The following is a 19,519-nucleotide window of genomic DNA, read 5'->3' on the forward strand; positions in this document are numbered from 1 at the left end:
GATCAATGGAGAGGCGCACAAATCGGGTCTAGTTGTGTCAAGAAAGTCAAACCAAGTTTTGGGTGAAATCGGTTCAGTTTGTGATGACTGGGTAAAAGGATGCGTCTTTAATGTTTAATATCATGTGGTTTTGCTGTTCATATATATTGAACACGATTATTTTGAGTTATTTTACATTTGCAGGTGTCTAGTGCTTAAACGAGTTAATTCATAACTATTAAGAAGAAGATAAAGCAAGTCCTGAAAGGGAGGAAGCATAAGGAAGTATTTATGGACGGTTAAGAAGGATTTGGAATGACTTTGGATGAGAAATCCAAAGCCAATGCCAAAACTGAACAAGAGAGGATGACAGGAAAACGTTCAGAAGTAAAACGGCATATCTTGGGATAGATAACGAGTTACGGCACCTATAATATATGAATTTTGGGTTTCTCGATGAGACAGATCCAAAAATATTATTTTCTTAATCCTCACGTGTCGCAACGTTTGGTGTCTAGATCCTTGACTGTTTTGTCCTTAGCAACACACGAGCGATGAATAGAACTCCCTCTCGATGTGCAGGGAACCTAAAAAAGGGCAAAAGGCCTTAGTTCAATTATATCAATGATCCCAACCCCCATTCGATAGAAGTTTGGCATTTTAGTAGCGGCTATAGACGAACTTTTGGCAAATTCTCGTCATCTAGGAGCTTTCGGATCGTCGATTCTTCATTGGTTTCAAGCCTTCAACCCATAATCGAGCTAACCACAATGTAGAGGGAAGTCTAAACCATTCGTGACCACTTCAAGTTTAGGTTTTCTATATAAACAGAATACTTTATGATTTCTACATGTGTTTGGATTGACTTTTGAATACGCTTTCATTTAATTGAACCTTTACATTTACTGGATTGATTATTAGTTTACTGGAATTTACATTTATCATCAATTATTTAATTTAAGTTCATAAACATTTAGGATTAAGTTCTTATTATTATTAAACTATTTGTCATTAATCATTAATAAGTGCTGGGTTTTAAATTAAAGAATTGGTAGTTAGGTAGTCTTCAGTTGCGCCAAATTGTCGGAGTAAGTTATGTGAATCATCATAACTAAATTAAAGTATCTCGTACTTTTTATCAACCTTCATTAACGAGTCATATCTACTGATTGTCCAATCGGTAGAAGTTATAATTAGTCGGGCGTTACATAACCTAAACCTGAAGTGCGTTCATAATCAAATCTCTACAATTTGCTTGACATCATTTGTCCTCCTATAGTTAATTAATCAATAAACAATGAGTTTGATTAGCATTCTCCATTGATTTCCTGTAAATACGACCTTGCTTACCCTTAGTAGTAAAGGTATATAAGACATAAAATCTTCATAAATAATTTTGATTAGCCTTTCGGCATCGATCAGTTTCCAACCCGGTTTAGAAGTGAGAAATGATCGGGTTTGACCAGTTTGAGATTAGGTTTTAACCGGTTTGATTTGAGTTTGGCTGATTTGAAGGTGTAGGGTTGCAAACCGGTTACAACACTACTTTACAGGCCGTAACTAGTTTCAAAATCAAGTTATGTTCCCAACCCAGTTTTTTAATGCACCTCTAGATGATACTGGCTCGAATTTGCATTATCCTTAAAAGGAAACATAACTCTAAAATTCAAACACTGTTATCAAGATCCAATACAAATACATACTTAAGCTTTTAAAAGGGATTTTATTAACTGATAAACTTAATTAAAAACATATTTCTACACACAGAACTTATGTAGAAATTAGATGTAGTACTAATACATTAGGATCCTGATCGAATATATTTTGAAATAATCAACAAAGAAACAAAAGTATTGAAACGTATTTGATTCTTGACTTTGTAATAAAATAAGTTAACTTTTTCTTTTTCCTTTTTCTTTTTGAAGTCCTAACTCACACACTTAGCATAAATATAAGTAGGGTAATATAAGAAAGGAATAGGATAGTTTCTTTTTCACAGGATACCTCCTTCTCAAGTAATGTTAATGAATGAAAAGTAATAAACTTATAATATAGCCAGATTTCAATAATCTTCTACAAGATTACTTAAGTTCTGTCCTCAATTACTCTCATACATACAACAAACATACTCAATATGGGGGATTTGGAGCTTGGAGAGGTAGGCATGGCTCAAGACACAGCCCACCCTCTTCTTAACGAGGTAAAACGCCTATACAAATCAATCTTCATCGTTGATTTCTCATGTTAGATTCTTTCAACCCGGGTAGTATTCATGCATTTTTATTCCAGTCATATATGAAAGTTAGGTCATTAGTAAGAAAACATATTTTGACACTTCGATCAATTTTCAAAACTAAGATAATGGCTACTCCATTAAATCCAAAATGGATTCATACTTGAAAAATACAAAATTTTACACCTTGTAAGATAATGCCGTTTACTTTGCTCTAAATTTCTAATGTTTAAATAAACAAATGGATAGTTCATGAAGTAAGGCATGATTGCGGTTTAGTCCATACTTTCTAAAAATTACATCCAAATTCTAAAGTGTGGATAGAGAGAAAAATAAAGACTAAAGCCGCAGCTAGATCTTACTTCATGAACAAACTATTTGTTTACTTTAAAATAAAGAGCAAATTAAGCGTCATGTCCATGTGGTTTGTCCAGACTGTTCGGAGAGTTGTGAGTCTTGTGACACTTTGGTTCTTGCTATGGATAATCCATAAATAAAATTTGTTAAGTATGTGTGAAACCAAACTTGCCATTCCAGTGAAAAAAGAAAGGGGCAAGCGTTATGATGAAGAGGATGAGCTTCAAGAGAATGATTCGGAGTTCTTGCAGAATGAGCTTCAAGAGAATGATTCGGAGTTCTTGCAGAGTGGAACCGTGGAGTACCAGACACGAGATAGATCTTCCAAAGAACAAGGCCTTTTTCGAATAAGCCAATTCATTTGGGACCCTGCAGATCCACTATTTTTCCTATTCAAAGCTCAGCCCTTTGTCTCTGTGTTTTCACATCGAGAATTATTTGCAAAGGAAAAGAAAAAACATTGTACGATGATTTCGTAGGCTGGTAGCCCAAGCATCTTTGAGTTTAAATTTGTGTTGGGCTTATTTAACTCAAGACTTTGATATGAGTGTTGTAGTCTCACAAGAGAATTGTTGTTTGTTTCAAAATCTATGTTTCTTTTATTTAACTGTAACCTAACAACCCAAAAGTTTATGAACTTGAGATATTACTCTTTTAAGGCTCGGAATGTAATAAACTTAGATATAACTCTTGCCTCTTGGTTACATTCTAATATTATCGAGCCTTTACCTTTTATCTCCACATATGTCAACCCATCTCCAAAACGAACATGTCCAGTGATTTTTTCATCAATTTTGGTAAAGTGTGGGTCTTATGCCGGTCATATGATTGCTTGCTCCATTATATTTACTGGGTGCAAAATCTCCTAATGAGCCTTCTAATCTTCTAAGAATGCCATCAAGAGGGCCAGATCCTCTTTTTCTTGAACTAAGTTTGGTTGTTCCTATGCTTGGTTCTTTTGAGGGCAGTTTGCCTCAAAATGTCCACGTTTGTTACAATTACAACATTAAATCTTGTTCACATCTCTTTGGAATTTCTTTCGTTTGTTATAATTCTTACTGCTGTTCTTTGACGTGTTTTGTGAAGGATCTTCCTTTCTTTCAGATTGTCTGAACTTATCACGACCTCGATCTTATGATGGATGGTATTTCCCTCGTCCACAATTTCGGAAACATTAGTCCAGGGTTCATGTTGTTCTCATGCCTTGTTAACAATAGTTTGTCTTTATTTTCCGCTAATTTTCCCATTTTGAACTTTATTCTTTCTTCATATGTTTTTAGTCTTCCAATAGCTTCGTCAAGCGACATCGTGTCTGGATCAGAATAGTGTTCAATGGATGCAACCATTTGAACGAACCTATCCGGTACAAAATTCACTAGTTTTCATATTAGGGTTGGTTCATCAAATTTTGATTTTTTTTTATCCAAAGGGTATTTTCCCTAGTGACAAAACAAGTCAACTTTGCGGTGAATGGATCTATTGTATCTTCCTTGTTTCATCTCCAACATCTCAAATACTATCTTAAGAGTTTGATCATATGCCTTTTGCACCCGATCTACACCAATGTGTCTAGTCTTCAGTGTGTCCCAAATTTCTCTTTCCGTTTTGCATTTTGCAACTTGCAAGAATCAAGTCTTCCGCTAACGATTGAAACAAGTAGGCCATTGTAGTTTTGTCCTTCTTGACATCAGCTTGAGTATCTGACATCAATTCAATCATTTCCCAAAAACCATTTGCCTCTAAGATAGTTGTTATACATATAGCCCAGATGGTAGGCCTGGCAATCATACCCGTGCAATCATTATTGGGTAGTTTGGGTAATTTCTTTCTCTCTTAATTTAATCCGGGTGCTTCCGGGCATCTCTAAACTCAAGAATGGGTCAGTTAGTCTTGACAACGAAGAGCGTGGCAGGATGGGCCGAAGCAGCTGTTACTACTGACCCGAGGCAGGCTACTAATGTCCAGTTTTTTGGTATAAATCTCATCCTAAAAGCCGTATGCAATTAAGTCAGATGTTTCAACCAATTAAAGCGGTCAAAGAGAATACCAAACTAAGTGATTGGAAATCGCTACCCTTTACTGCAAATAATCATGATATAGCCCCCGTTTTCACACGCACCTGTTCTGAAACGAAACCGTTTTGTCCCGGCCAGGCCAAAATCACCTTTATGTAAACTTGCCAATTGTGACCTGGCAAGCCGCCCAACCCCACCCAAATCAATTAGTTACAAACTAATTAGCACACGACTCGTGATCTTCTTGACAATATCAATGGAGGATAACTGAGTCAATATTTCACATCATCCTAGCTGAAATAGTAAACTTAACTTTGATTCTTGATATATGTATTATTAATTAATTATTGTATAGACTAATTGGTAATTTCTAGGATACGTGAAAGTGTAAATTAATACAATTAATTAATTTAGAATATTTTTTATGCGTGCCAACCCACCCACGTAATCATGCACCCTCGAACTATATAGTCAGGGGTGGCTCGTGGGACAGCGAAAACAAGTTAGGGCTTTAGGCCCCAAATTAATTAAGGCCCTCAAGTTTAAAAGAACATTATATATAAATATATTATAATGGATAAAGTAAAGTCAAAGTAATGTATTGGTGTTGTGGTAGTCTTGGTTGTTACTAAAATATAGGTTATGAGTTCAAAACTTTTAATAAGCAGATTTTTTTTCTTAACAATTGTCATGAAAAGGCTCCAGAATCTTGTTTCGATTTAGACCTCCACATTCGTTGAGCCGGCCCTGCATATAGTTGTTTACTTTATGCACTACTTAGTTATTATTGTTCCTAACTGTTGTTAACTAATCTCTTCAATGTTAGATTCTACTCTATGTTAGAACATTTCTGTGAATGCTATTCTGATCTAAGTGGTTACAGATTGTGGGTTTGTGACTGTCGAAGCACGAAATGAATCTTACCTGATCCATGACGATGTTTCCACGGATTTTCGAGATGAACGAACCACGTCTTGATCTTCTTCTTCTTCTGCGGCTGCGCCGGCGACCTGCAATGTTGAGACCTGCAATGGTTTCGGGGGTGTGGAGGTGACTGCTAAGATATCCTGAGGATTTCTTGTTCACAGACACAAAAAGTGGTGGTGGCTCTTATTGAGCATGACCCTTGATAAGGAGGTGGAGACCTCCTTATATAGAGTCTCATGGCCACCATCATGGTACCCTAATAGGCCTAGCCCAGTTAGGGTTACCTCCACAAAACCCCCTCAGCCCAATAACATTGTATTAGTCCATGTAATGAAATAAGCCAAACATAATAGATTTAGGGTCGTAGAACCGGGTTTTAGTACCATACCCCTACAAGCCCCCCCAAGTCCGGTGTTGCTCCTGGGCGCGCAAGCGTCTAGGTGGAGCGCTGGACTTTATAAGGTGTGAGGCGGTTGTAATAGGTGGAGCGCTGGTTTTTTCCCTTTTCTTTGGCCTTGTCTTTATTGTCTGAGTTTTGAGAGGTTTTCTTCATGATGGTGACATGTTGTAATAAAAGCATGCGCGCGAGGCGACTTAAGAGCTATAATAATAATGAAGCTCGCGCGTGAGGCGACTTACGAGCTATAATAATAATGGAGCTGGCGCGAGAAGCGACTTACGAGCTATAATAATAATGAAGCTGGCGCGAGAAGCGACTTACGAGCTAAAATAATAATAATGCATGCGCGCGAGAGGCGTCTTACGAGCTGTAGCATAATAAAGCCTGCGCGTGAGGCGTCTTACGAGCTAAGAATAATAAAAGCCTGCGCGCGAGAGGCGTCTTATGAGCTTTGAGAATAATAATTGAGCTGGCGTGTGGGGCGACTTACAAGCTGTGAAAGTAATAAAGCTTACGCGAGAGAGGCGTCTTATGAGCTTTGAAAATAATAATTGAGCTGGCGCGTGAGGCGACTTACGAGCTGTGAAAGTAATAAAGCTTGCGCGCGAGAGGCGTCTTATGAGCTGTGAAAATAATAATTGAGCTGGCGCGTGAGGCGACTTACGAGCTAAGAATAATAAAGCCTGCGCGCGAGAGGCCTCTTACGAGCTGAGAATGATATAGCTTGCGCGTGAGGCGCCTTACGAGCTATGAGAATAGTAAACCCTGCGCGCGAGAGGCGTCTTATGAGCTTTGAGAATAATAATTAAGCTGGCGCGCGGGGCGACTTACAAGCTGTGAAAGTAATAAAGCTTGCGCGCGAGAGGCGTCTTATGAGCTTTGAAAATAATAATTGAGCTGGCGCGTGAGGCGACTTACGAGCTGTGAAAGTAATAAAGCTTGCGCGCGAGAGGCGTCTTATGAGCTATAAGAATAATAATTGAGCTGGCGCGTGAGGCGACTTACGAGCTGTGAAAGTAATAAAGCTTGCGCGCGAGAGGCGTCTTATGAGCTTTGAAAATAATAATTGAGCTGGCGCGTGAGGCGACTTACGAGCTAAGAATAATAAAGCCTGCGCGCGAGAGGCGTCTTACGAGCTGAGAATGATATAGCTTGCGCGTGAGGCGCCTTACGAGCTATGAGAATAGTAAAGCCTGCGCGCGAGAGGCGTCTTATGAGCTTTGAGAATAATAATTAAGCTGGCGCGCGGGGCGACTTACAAGCTGAGAATAATAAAGCCTGCGCGCGAGAGGCGTCTTACGAGCTGAGAATGATATAGCCTGCGCGTGAGGCGCCTTACGAGCTATGAGAATAGTAAAGCCTGCGCGCGAGAGGCGTCTTATGAGCTTTGAGAATAATAATTAAGCTGGCGCGCGGGGCGACTTACAAGCTGAGAATAATAAAGCCTGCGCGCGAGGCGTCTTATGAGCTGTGTGAATAATAAAAGCCTGCGCGTGAGGCGACTTACGGGCTGTAAGAATAATAACAGCTTGTGCGCGAGGCGTCTTATGAGCTGTGTGAATAATAAAAGCCTGCGCGTGAGGCGACTTACGGGCTGTAAGAATAATAACAGCTTGCGCGCGAGGCGTCTTATGAGCTGTGTGAATAATAAAGCCTGCGCGTGAGGCGACTTACGGGCTGTAAGAATAATAACAGCTTGCGCGTGAGGCGTCTTATGAGCTGTGTGAATAATAAAAGCCTGTGCGTGAGGCGACTTACGGGCTGTAAGAATAATAACAGCTTGCGCGCGAGGCGTCTTATGAGCTGTGTGAATAATAAAGCCTGCGCGTGAGGCGACTTACGAGCTACTTTATGTCCCGCGCCACGTGCAGATGTTGCATGCGCGTGCGCGTAGACTTTGGTTTTGTGTTATGAGCCACGCGCAGATGTTGCGTGCGCGTGCGTGTAGACTGTGACATGTGTGAGCATGTGATGCGTAAGCATGTGTAATAGGCGTGAGCATATGTGATGCGTGAGCATATGGTATGAGGATTCCCAACCCTTAAGTTTGGCGCGTAGCCATATGGGATATTATGAGGATTCCAAAACCTTGAAGTTTGGCGCGTAGCCATATGGGATATTAGGAGGATTCCCAACCTTGGCGCGTAGCCATATGGGATATTATGAGGATTCCCAACCTTGAAGTTTGGCGCGTAGCCATATGGGATATTATGAGGATTCCCATCCTTGGCGCGTAGCCATATGGGATATTATGAGGATTCCCAACCTTGGCGCGTAGCCATATGGGATATTATGAGGATTCCCAACCTTGAAGTTTGGCGCGTAGCCATATGGGATATTAGGAGGATTCCCAACCTTGGCGCGTAGCCATATGGGATATTAGGAGGATTCCCAACCTTGCAGTTTGGCGCGTAGCCATATGGGATATTAGGAGGATTCCCAACCTTGAAGTTTGGCGCGTAGCCATATGGGATATTAGGAGGATTCCCAACCTTGCAGTTTGGCGCGTAGCCATATGGGATATTAGGAGGATTCCCAACCTTGAAGTTTGGCGCGTAGCCATATGGGATATTAGGAGGATTCCCAACCTTGAAGTTTGGCGCGTAGCCTGATGCGCGCATGCACGGCGATAGAATGGTGACTCGCGAGTGCGCGTATATAAGGAGGTCTCTTGCGCAAAAACCCAGTTGGTGGTTTCCGCGGCGGCACATGCACGGCTGCGGAGTGAGAACCCACGGGCGTGCGTACATGGCGGCGGAAGTCTGGTAATTTCCGGATCTGCAATTTAAGAGTCAGATCTGCAACTTTAGACCCAAAATCCAGGTCTGTAATCTAGACCTAGATCTGTAAATCAGATCTGGACAGATCTGAAGCCCGGAGCAGATTTAAAACCATCACAGATTCGGAGATCTGATCATTCCAATCACGGATTTTCCTTCTTGCCCAGATCTGGAAGCCTCTTTTTAGATCTATGGATCTTTTTGAGCTTTAAATAGAACAAGCTTTGAAGCCTTTTTCTGTAAACTTCCAGATCTGCGTTTTTCTTGGGAGAGATCTGACAGCCGAGATGAAGATCGAAGGGCAGTTCGTTGCCGTCCCACGGATGGCGCCAATGTCGAAGCACGAAATGAATCTTACCTGATCCATGACGATGTTTCCACGGATTTTCGAGATGAACGAACCACGTCTTGATCTTCTTCTTCTTCTGCGGCTGCGCCGGCGACCTGCAATGTTGAGACCTGCAATGGTTTCGGGGGTGTGGAGGTGACTGCTAAGATATCCTGAGGATTTCTTGTTCACAGACACAAAAAGTGGTGGTGGCTCTTATTGAGCATGACCCTTGATAAGGAGGTGGAGACCTCCTTATATAGAGTCTCATGGCCACCATCATGGTACCCTAATGGGCCTAGCCCAGTTAGGGTTACCTCCACAAAACTCCCTCAGCCCAATAACATTGTATTAGTCCATGTAATGAAATAAGCCAAACATAATAGATTTAGGGTCGTAGAACCGGGTTTTAGTACCATACCCCTACAGTGACTTAGTGGCACTATTAATTTGTTTGTTTTGGTTATTTCGAGCCTATATAATGGCTTTGTTAGTTCCGTATTATGATGATGAATGAATTACTTATGATTTAGATATGAATCAAGTCTCTTCCAAAAATCTGTAAGTTCTCTTTGGCTAACTATTTTCTTGGAATATCAATCTGATACACATCAATTTTCTGGTTCTAATTGCTTGCATTATTCATTTTTAGTTTTTTTTTCTTTTTTTTTTAATTAAATGAAATCAACGAAAGCCTAATTTCTTATTTTCATCATGTTATTTTGTCATACTGAATGTGCTAATTGCCATTGTTTTCTTTTGTTTCCCCTTCAATCAAGTAATCATATGTAAAGTTATAACACAGCCCTCAAAAATACATATATTCCGGTCTAACTCATAATTCACAGGAAATAACATTGACTACGGGAAACAGTGATTTGGAGCTTGGAGACGTGACCATGATTCAAGGGACCTTCCAAAGTCTTCTAGATTGTATAGAAAACGAAGTCAACAATATGAACCCGTCACCATCGATTTACATGGCACCTCACACACTACGCGAGCTTAGCCCAAGCTCGTTTAAACCTCGAATGGTCTCTATTGGACCTCTCCACAAAGAAGACGACAATTTGCAAGCATTTGAAAAACAGAAAATAATTCATCTAATTAGTCTAATGAGTCGTATAAGTTCCCCGCTTGAAGTAACACTGAAATCATGTGTGGGAAAGGCGTACTCTTCAATGGGCGATATCAAGGCATGTTATGTTTGGGGGAAGAACTATGATGATGCAGAAGTTGCCAAAATGATGGTTTTGGATGCGTGTTTCATACTTGAATTCATTTACCGTTATTCAAGTTCTGAGGAATCATTTTTGGGAAACCCCTCGCTACCCAAAACGGTAATATTTGACTTGGTGCTACTAGAAAACCAGATCCCTTTGTTTTTTCTTAATGAAATATATCAATCTACTATGTTGAAGAAACTTCCTAACGTCACCCTTATTCAATTTATTTGTCCGGTTTTAGATGATCTCAGCCTCTTCATGGAAGATATAGAAATCAACAAGATTTCCATTGATAACACTCCTCATATTCTTAGCCTTCTACATGAATGTTACAAGCCTCAAATTGGTATTAAATCAGGTTACATAAGCTCAGCATACTATTCGGCTCTAGATCTGGACAGGGCCGGTGTCAAGTTCAAACCTAACCAAAATCCAAAATGGCCCATAGATATGAATGTGGAGTCATATAGTTCCCCATGCATTTCATGGTGTTGGAGTAAGCCTACTCTTAGAATGCCAGTACTGCGCATTCATGATTTCACTGAGTTGGTGTTAAGGAATCTCATCGTATATGAGCAGCGGAGTCAAACTCCTAAACTTATTACATCGTATGCTTTTACCATGGATATGCTAGTTAACACTCAAGAGGATGTTGTCATGTTGGTAAATTCAAAAGTCCTTGAAAACAATATGGGTTCAAATGTAGAAGCTGCTAACATGATCAACAGCATATGCAAAGAAGTTACTCAGGAAGAGTTCTTTTACTGTGAAGAGTGGGCAACCTTAAGTAAGCATTGCAATGGTTACTGGCCAAAGCATATAGCCAGGATGAGGAAGACTTACTTCAGCAGTCCTTGGAATATCATTGCTTTATTTGCGGGAATCTTCCTATTTGTTCTAACCGTGATTCAAACCATCTTTACCATTAACCCTGCTTCAGGCAACAACTAGATTTTTACCTTGTTTTATCTTCTATTATAAGTAAAATGTTTGGACAGCGTCTTTGTGGTTTCATATGTAATTTTTTTTGTAAAAGCATGTAACTTAAAATATAAAAAGAACGTTTCTTGTGACACGAAATTGTAAAACTTATAAAAATAGTGGGTTAACTTATCCAACTTATCCTACAGAGTCTCCTAACTTTAAAAATTGTACAAAGACATAATAGATCGTAAAATATTACACAATATTGAGCAAAATATAACATAATGCTGGGTAATATAACGCGTTGTCGAGGAAAAAGGACTCGATGACGAGGAAAATGAAACAATAACAAAAAAAGACAAACACAATGGTAAATAAAAAGAAACAGTGATCTGAACAAAAATTTTTAAAATCTACAAGCTATAAATTGAAAAACGAAAAACTCAAATATAATATAGTAGAGTTCGACTAGATTGTTCCAATGCCGCTAGTTTGAGTTCAATGAGTATGTTTGATACCCTTCCTATGATTTCACGGGTTTAAAAGACGTATGTAACATCGACCCTCATACCACAAGTTTGGTTATAAACTAATGCATTTTTAATAACTAATTCACAAGTTCGAAAATTTATAAAATTGTTACATTTTTAATAACTAATAGTTTGGTTAAATTATAAAAATTAAAGGATATATATAACTTGAGTTGATTTAAAAATTAGTGAGTTTAAACAAAATAATAAATAACTAAAATAAAAAAAAACGTATGTAACATCGACCCTCATACCACCAATATATTGTCTGTTTTGCCCACAAGAAGCACACAGTTTGTCTTTCATTATCCATGTAAGAGGCTTTTCAAAATGTCATCCATCCTGGTAAACTTTCACATGACATACTAAAATACGAAGTTCTTCTATTATCCACTATCATTATGCCCTGAACACATTGATGGTATCAATACGATTGAATAATTCCTTATGGCCCAATATCTCTTCTATGGATAGAACGATGTCTCTTATCTAGATTGAGCGATGTAGGATTTATATAAGGGTGTTACAACATGTTGTTTTTAGAAAGTATTTAAATTTTGGATTTGAGAAAAGAAATAACTAACATTTCAAAGTAGCCATAAAAATAACATAGGTACATTTGTTTTGTCTCAGTACGTATTGTGCATTGATTTTTAAATAGTCATGTGCTTTGATATAACATTTATTCTTCTATTTTTTGTTTGGTTTACGGTAGAGTGACTAAAGCAGGCTAGTAGCCCCAAACCACTTTTGGTCCAATTTTGTAACTTTTTCATGTATTATAAACGTGTTAAATCCATTTTTAGCAGTAACTTAGTAAGGTAACTCATTGACGATGTGGATATTATAATGTTATACTTATAATTCTTCATTCTTTGTCACCTCCTCTAACGTTCATCTCTTTACTTAACCTATGTTGTATTTATTATTTTCCATTCTTCTTCCTTTTTTATTAATATTTTAATACAAATTATATTTAGTTGTTTTAAAAAAATTAAAATGCAAATTAGATAACTTAAAATGTAAATAACTAAATTTGATATCAAAAAATGTAAATGTATTGAAAGATAACATCATAGAACGGTTGTGTGCACCTTCATGATCATGATTTAAGTGAGCTTTTTTAGTTCTTGGACATGAAGTATGCTGCTCATTGAATAGTATATCGACAGTCATTTCATTGAGTTCAGCAATGCTCAAATAATTGGCAATGGTCGATTATAAGTTTATTGGTGTGCGGTATGAGGGAGCCATTCAACACACGAATTAGCTGCAAAAGGAGGCGACAGTGTTCCCGCAATCCTACTCGCCCCACGTAGGACCACGCAGGCCTCCCCGGTCCCCACTAGTATCACACATAGTCGTCTAATAGTCTAAGTTATTGTAAACTGTTACCTCACCATGACTTCTTAAAAATAGCAGCTTGAAATCGACACGTGGTATTATTTTTATTTATTCACTTTTTTTCATTTTGAAGATCAATTCCATGACTAACTAAGATGTCAAAGAATAAAGTGAATTCACCTGTAGCATTAGACTTATTCAAGGTACAAATTGATGGAAGCCAAACTTCTTCTTCTTCTTCTTTTTTTTTAATAGTTTGTATCATAGTTGGACTGTCACATAAGACATTAATTCAAACCTTTGATATATCAAATAGTCAGGGTCCAATTTTGAAAGAAGTGTTTGTACTCTAATTTTAACTATTAGGCAAGTTTTTTAGCTAGACCTTGTAAATACTAATGAGATAAGATGAAATAAAAATGGGTGTCACTTCACTTGTAAATGTGACAGATGTATGTCATCTTTTTGCTCTCTTTAATATAGAGATCCACACTTTTAACGACGTGATATCTTAGAAAAGCTTTTTACTTATTTATATATAGAAAAAAAGTTATATTATTTCAAATATACTTAATTAAATGATTGAGGAGTCATTACCTTATAAATATACACTCTGGACAATTTCTTGTTAGTTGACTCTTTTTACGTCATTACCCGTTTGACACCAAAGCATAAACCGAATTTGAAAGAACGTGAATCATTCATTCAAAAAAAAAGAAATAAATAAATAAATAACAAAGGCTACAACACCATATAAAAGAAACAAAGGCAAGTTGGTTGGGTCTCAATCGATCATTAATATTTAAGAAAAACTGAAAAAGAAAGACCAGGATTATGTATGTTTGCATTTCTTTATGTATTTGTTTATTTGTTTGTTTATTTGGAATTAATGTTTGATATTTTTATAAAATCGTCTGCTACTTCCAGATTTTTGTCCGTCAACATCCACATTCATTAATTTGTGTTATTTTGGCTGCATGTGTTTTAGTATAATAACTGATTTTTTTGGGAGCTACTTGCTGGTAGCTTTCCCTCATATTTTGTGATGAATAAAAGTCGCTTGGCTGTTCAACAAAAGATAATAAGTCCATGGACTATTTATCACTTCGGCAAACTTAAATAACAAAAGAATATGCAAAGATCCCAACCACGTACTAAACAACTATGACCTGACGGTGTGTATTTTTACATTTTTTACTCGTAGATGAGTGTTCTTGGGTTCAATCCCAAGAAAAGGGAAATTTGGTTTATTTATGAGTCAGTTAGTGGACACAGATTTAACAATATTTGCCGTTTAAAAAAATAAAATAAAAAATAAGGTCTCAAGTTTTTAACTTTAGTAAATGAAACGATATATAAGTTAAAGATGTAACTAATATATTAAAGCAATATAATTTAGGTTGTCCAAATAGGCTGGTATGTTATCAACCTTTTATAAATTTAATTTTCACATATTCATAATAAAATTTTAATCATTGATATTGACTTTTTATATTTTTGTAACTTATTGATGTAATTATGATATTAATTATTCTAATTATTGTTAGAATTAAAAAACTTAATAAATTTACTAGGTTTAAATTGTTCATCGTTTCTTCTTTAAAAGACACATGCTTCATTCAAAAATCATAACGTTCCCCATCTTTTGTAACTAGATTCTTCGCCTCATCTATAGCTGGTTCTTCATTATTTGTCGGTTTCATAATCCAAACAACATTAAATATGCTCATCGTTTGCAATTATCAGGTATGATTTGTATTTTAGTGTTTAATCGATTTTTGTGAAGAACAACATCAAATTGATTCACTGTTATTGGATTCAGAGTTTAATTGCATGATTTTTTATACTAATGGTTAATAGATTTGATATTTAATCTATTCCTATTAATCGATTTATGTTTTAATCTATTTAGGGTTTAAATATGATTTTTTTTAAATTATCGGTTAATCGATATGATGTTTAATATGTTTGTTACTTAAAATTATGTTTATATATTGTGATTTTTGGTTCATAGTACGCCTTTTTCCAAGTTTCACTAATATTAATTTATTTTTATGACCTATCAATTTAAAATTTGAAAATCTTATTATATATGGATAGGAACCTAACTGTTATAATTTAACTAATATAATAAAGCAACTCAATTCTATCCATGTGTCATTAATCTAGGATGTCCATATGCATAGAACTCCACATCATCACATTCATATAATTATTTTCCATATATTCATAATTAATTTTTGATAACATTAAACTGTTATTTTTGAAAACTAAAATCTTTTTTAATATAGTTGATCAATTAGTTATATATTGACTAAAAATTCATAACCTTACAAAAATTGTTATTTTTAATTAAAACAATCATGCAACAACAATATTACAAAAATACAATTAAAACAATCTTACAAAATGCAGACTAGGAATTTTTTTTAAAGGAGATGGATCCTCGGTAAACATTTCAATAAAAATAAAAGGAAAAAAATGTGTTAATTAAAACGGTTTCTAAATTAGTCAGCAGGTCAAATTGGTTTATTATTATAGTTAGATGTATAATTTTTGGTAGTTCTAAAAATCAAGCCCTGGATTTTTATTAGAAATTATATGCTGTATTTATAGGTTTTTTTATAGGGTTTTATTTATATGATGTATATTGCATTATATTGAATTCGATTTATTGTCTTTATTATTTAATTAAAACGGCTTCTGAATTTGCAGTATTTATCAAAAATAAACATTTCCATATGTAGTATATAGCATCCGCTTATAGATGCATTCTCCACATTAAAACAATCTTTTGCCTTTGAAGCTTTTACAAAGTAAGTTCTTCAACTGTTAATTATAAATTTTATATTTAAACGAATTATTTCAGTAAAGTCTTTTATCGTTTGGTTTAAAACAGATTACAATGGAGGTTCAAAGCTTTACAATGTTGGATGAAATCAATGTTCTCAAAACATCTCCATCCACAGTTAAGGTTAGAGTTTTGAGAGTATGGACCGTCAAGGATAACAAACACTTCAAACGAGGACTTCTTGATGGAGATGGTCCTCATGGATCAATCTGTAAGTTTTTTATTGTTTTATTATTTTCTTTTCTCTATACTACTTTTTTCATTAATTATCTACACATGTTGTTTATTATTATTATTATTATTATTATTTCATGACAGGAGAATCGAATGCGAGCTACGGTTTTTAAACCTGGCATTTTTTGTTTCAAAAGGTTTTTGAACGAAAACTCTACACGGGTGAAAATATAAGTTTAAACATGGTATGTATTTGTAAGCTTAGTTTTTAAATAATATTACAAAATCTGTTACTAATGTGTTTTATATTTTTTCAGATATAATGGTTCATTTATGTTATATTATTCCTTATTTAATGAATTATTTATTTATAAAGTATTTTCTTTTTATGATATAGACATAGTTTAACATCTTTTGTAATATCTGATGGTAAAAAACTTATGTCAAATATTTGTGTTGATTGAATATATTTTTTACATTTTATATTGTTTGTTTCTTGATATGTTTTCCACCCGTGTGTAACACGGGTTATTATCCTAGTTTATACTAACAAACTTATATAAATATTAGTCCCTAAATATATATATAAACAAAATATAAAAACTGAGGTACATGCAGGTTGTAACTTGTAACGACCCTGATCATAGTAAACAAAATATAAATGAAAGAGCTTGATCTTAATGCTAGTCCACTTGAGGAAAGTGGTTCAGAAATTAATTCAACTAGAAGAATGGTGAGATGGTGATGATGCGAGATGAAAATTGGAGTGAATGATGATATTCATATTTTAGTTTGCACCTTTAGGTTTATTGTGATGGCTATGGTATTATGATACTTTAGGAAATATGGAATCATTGGAAAGGGTAGTGTTGTCTAGAATGAATACACATATTTCTTCTTCTTTTAGATACTACAAGCTAGTCGTTTACAAGTTAACAAAAATGGTTTTCAGTAACAGAAACCTTACAAATAAACTGTTATAACCTAAAGCATATAGGGATTTCTATGAATCTAGCAGTTATAGAGCAATCAAGCTCCATAAGAATGGTTCCGAGTTTGGTTTCTTTTGCCATGAGCTCATGAGTCTCTTCCTATGTCCCATATATTCCAAAAAGGGTCATCATGTTAGTTGTAACGAAACAAAATGGATAGCCTTCTTCCTCCCTACCTCCACCCGGCCGCAATGGCGGACCTATGCCTTGGGCAGGGGTAACCCGGGTTACCCCTCAACTTCTATTCCGTAGTGTAAAAAAAAATTTATTTTCGTCGTTTTATATATCGGGTTACCCCTCAACAAAAACTGGGTTACCCCTCAAAGATTTTAATAAGCCCATAAATTATTTAAAAGCCCAAACATTAGTAAAAAGCCCACAAAACTTAAACCCAACTACATAATATCCTCAAGAGTCCAGACTCCAGATGATGATTACAGACAACCACCACACATCTGCTCTCTTCTCTGCTCCCAGCCTCCCACCACATCCACTGTCGCCACCGGACCACCACCGCCACATCGGCTCTCTTCTCTGCTCCCACAACATCCACCGTCGCCACTCCAGCAAGTCCACCGGACCACCACCGTCGCCACTCCTTCTCTGCCAAAAATTCAAAGGTATTGTTCATTTGTTCTTATTTTTTATTTTAAGGTTTATATGTAAAAGGGATGAAATTGAACTTTTGGTTAGGGTTTGGTTGTTAAGTTTGGTTGTTATTTTGTCTTTGGTTATAATTAAAATTGTAACTCTTACTTTCTTATATAATTAGGCAATTAGGGTATTTGGAACTTAGAAGATGAAGCCACATTCAAAACAAGTTCTTATTGGCATATTTTTTAAAAGAAAATTTCAAGAGTTTGACGACAATGATGGACGTCCAAATGTTGGTAATAATGTGCAAGAACAAGATGATGATGATAATATTGGTCCAAATATTCCTTCGACTTCAAGTCCTTCAATTCCACATACAATCGATTTGAATGATCTTCATTCGGATCCCTTTGATAGGCCACCAATTGCTAGTTATCACCTAATCAAAGAGATGATATAAGACGACATTATCTTGTTAAAAAGGCTTTTCAACCACGAAATCATAACTTTCCGTGCAAAGACTATTATGGTAAGCCGAGACGTTTTAATGTAGAATGGTTTGATAAATATCCATGGTTAGAGTATAGTATTAAAGTAGACAAGGCATATTGCTTATGTTGCTACTTGTTTAAAGAAACCGTTGGTAATCAAGGTGGAAGGGATACGTTTTCAACTGAAGGCTTTTGTAATTGGAGTAAACCAGGTGCTTTAAAAGAACATGTTGAGATGGTTGATAGCTATCATAATAAGGCGATGCAAAAATGTGACAATCTCTTGAACCAAAAACGATCCATTCATGAGAAATTCAATAAGCAAAGTAAAGAAGAAAGGATTTGAAATCGGTTTCGATTAATGGGTTCTGTTCGTAGTACTAGATTCTTGCTAGAAAATTCTTTATCATTCCGTGGTCATAATGAATCGGAAGACTCTTTTTCTAAAGGTCTTTTTCTTGCAACTTTAAAGTTGATTAGTGAAAATAACCCGGATATTGGTAAGTACACGTTAGGGAATGCAAAAAAGAATAACAAGCTGACAGCTCCATCAATACAAAAAGAGATTATTGAATGCTTTGCAAAAGAAGTAACCAAAATGATTTGTGAAGAAATTAAAGACAATGTTTTTGGGTTGTTAGTAGATGAGTCTAGTGACGTATCTTTAAAGGAACAAATGGCTGTAGTCGTGAGGTATGTTGATAAACTTGGAGTTGTTAAAGAGAGTTTTATTGGAATTGCTCATGTGAAAGACACATCTTCCTCAACTCTTAAACAAGCCATTGTTTCTTTATTAGCAAGTAACCAGTTGAGCATAGATCAAGTAAGTATTAAGTTTCATACTTTAATTACAAAAATTTTAATAGAGGTTATTTAATTTATCTTATAGTTTCTTTTTGTTAAAATAGGTTAGGGGTCAAGATTACGATGGTGCAAGCAACATGCGAGGAGAGTTTAATGGGTTAAAAGCTTTGATTTTGAAAGATAATCCGTCAACACATTACATACATTGCTTTGCTCATCAACTTCAGTTAGTGATTGTGGCTATTGCAAAAAAACATACCGGTGTTAAAACTTTTTATGAATACCTTGCCATGATTGTTAATACGGTTTCTACTTCTTGCAAACGAAAAGATATGATACGGGAGGCAAAAAAAGAAAGAGTAGAAAAAGAAATTGAAAAGGGTGAAATTAAGATCGGAAAAGGATTAAACCAAGAGGTTTCCCTTGTACGAGCTGGAGATACGCGATGGGGTTCTCATCATAGAACAATCATAAGTGTGCTTAGATTATTTCTGGAAGTTGTTGACGTGCTACGTTATATTAAAAAAGGAGATGTTACTCAACAACGATCTAATGCAAAGGGTATTCTAT

The 19,519-nt window shown here is 36.0% G+C and overlaps 1 protein-coding gene across 2 annotated transcripts; it reads left to right on the forward strand.

Moving 5' to 3' along the window:
* The first annotated feature begins 2,072 nt into the window (after positions 1–2,072).
* On the forward strand, positions 2,073–11,280 carry LOC143557122 (UPF0481 protein At3g47200-like). 2 transcript variants are annotated; one of them, XM_077046271.1, is made up of 2 exons: positions 2,073–2,179; positions 9,894–11,280. In XM_077046271.1, exon 2 carries the CDS (start codon positions 9,919–9,921, stop codon positions 11,194–11,196), a length of 1,278 nt encoding a protein of 425 aa, XP_076902386.1. In that variant the 5' UTR covers positions 2,073–2,179; positions 9,894–9,918; the 3' UTR covers positions 11,197–11,280. The 2 variants fall into 2 exon arrangements, with proteins under 2 accessions (XP_076902386.1, XP_076902385.1); XM_077046270.1 differs by having other exon boundaries at positions 2,086–2,179; positions 9,868–11,280.
* Positions 11,281–19,519: the final 8,239 nt, after the last annotated feature.

This window comes from Bidens hawaiensis, unplaced genomic scaffold (genome assembly GCF_021521415.1).
Source record: "Bidens hawaiensis isolate Kalapana, Puna unplaced genomic scaffold, B.hawaiensis_p1.1 tig00018836_1, whole genome shotgun sequence".
NCBI lineage: Eukaryota > Viridiplantae > Streptophyta > Magnoliopsida > Asterales > Asteraceae > Bidens > Bidens hawaiensis.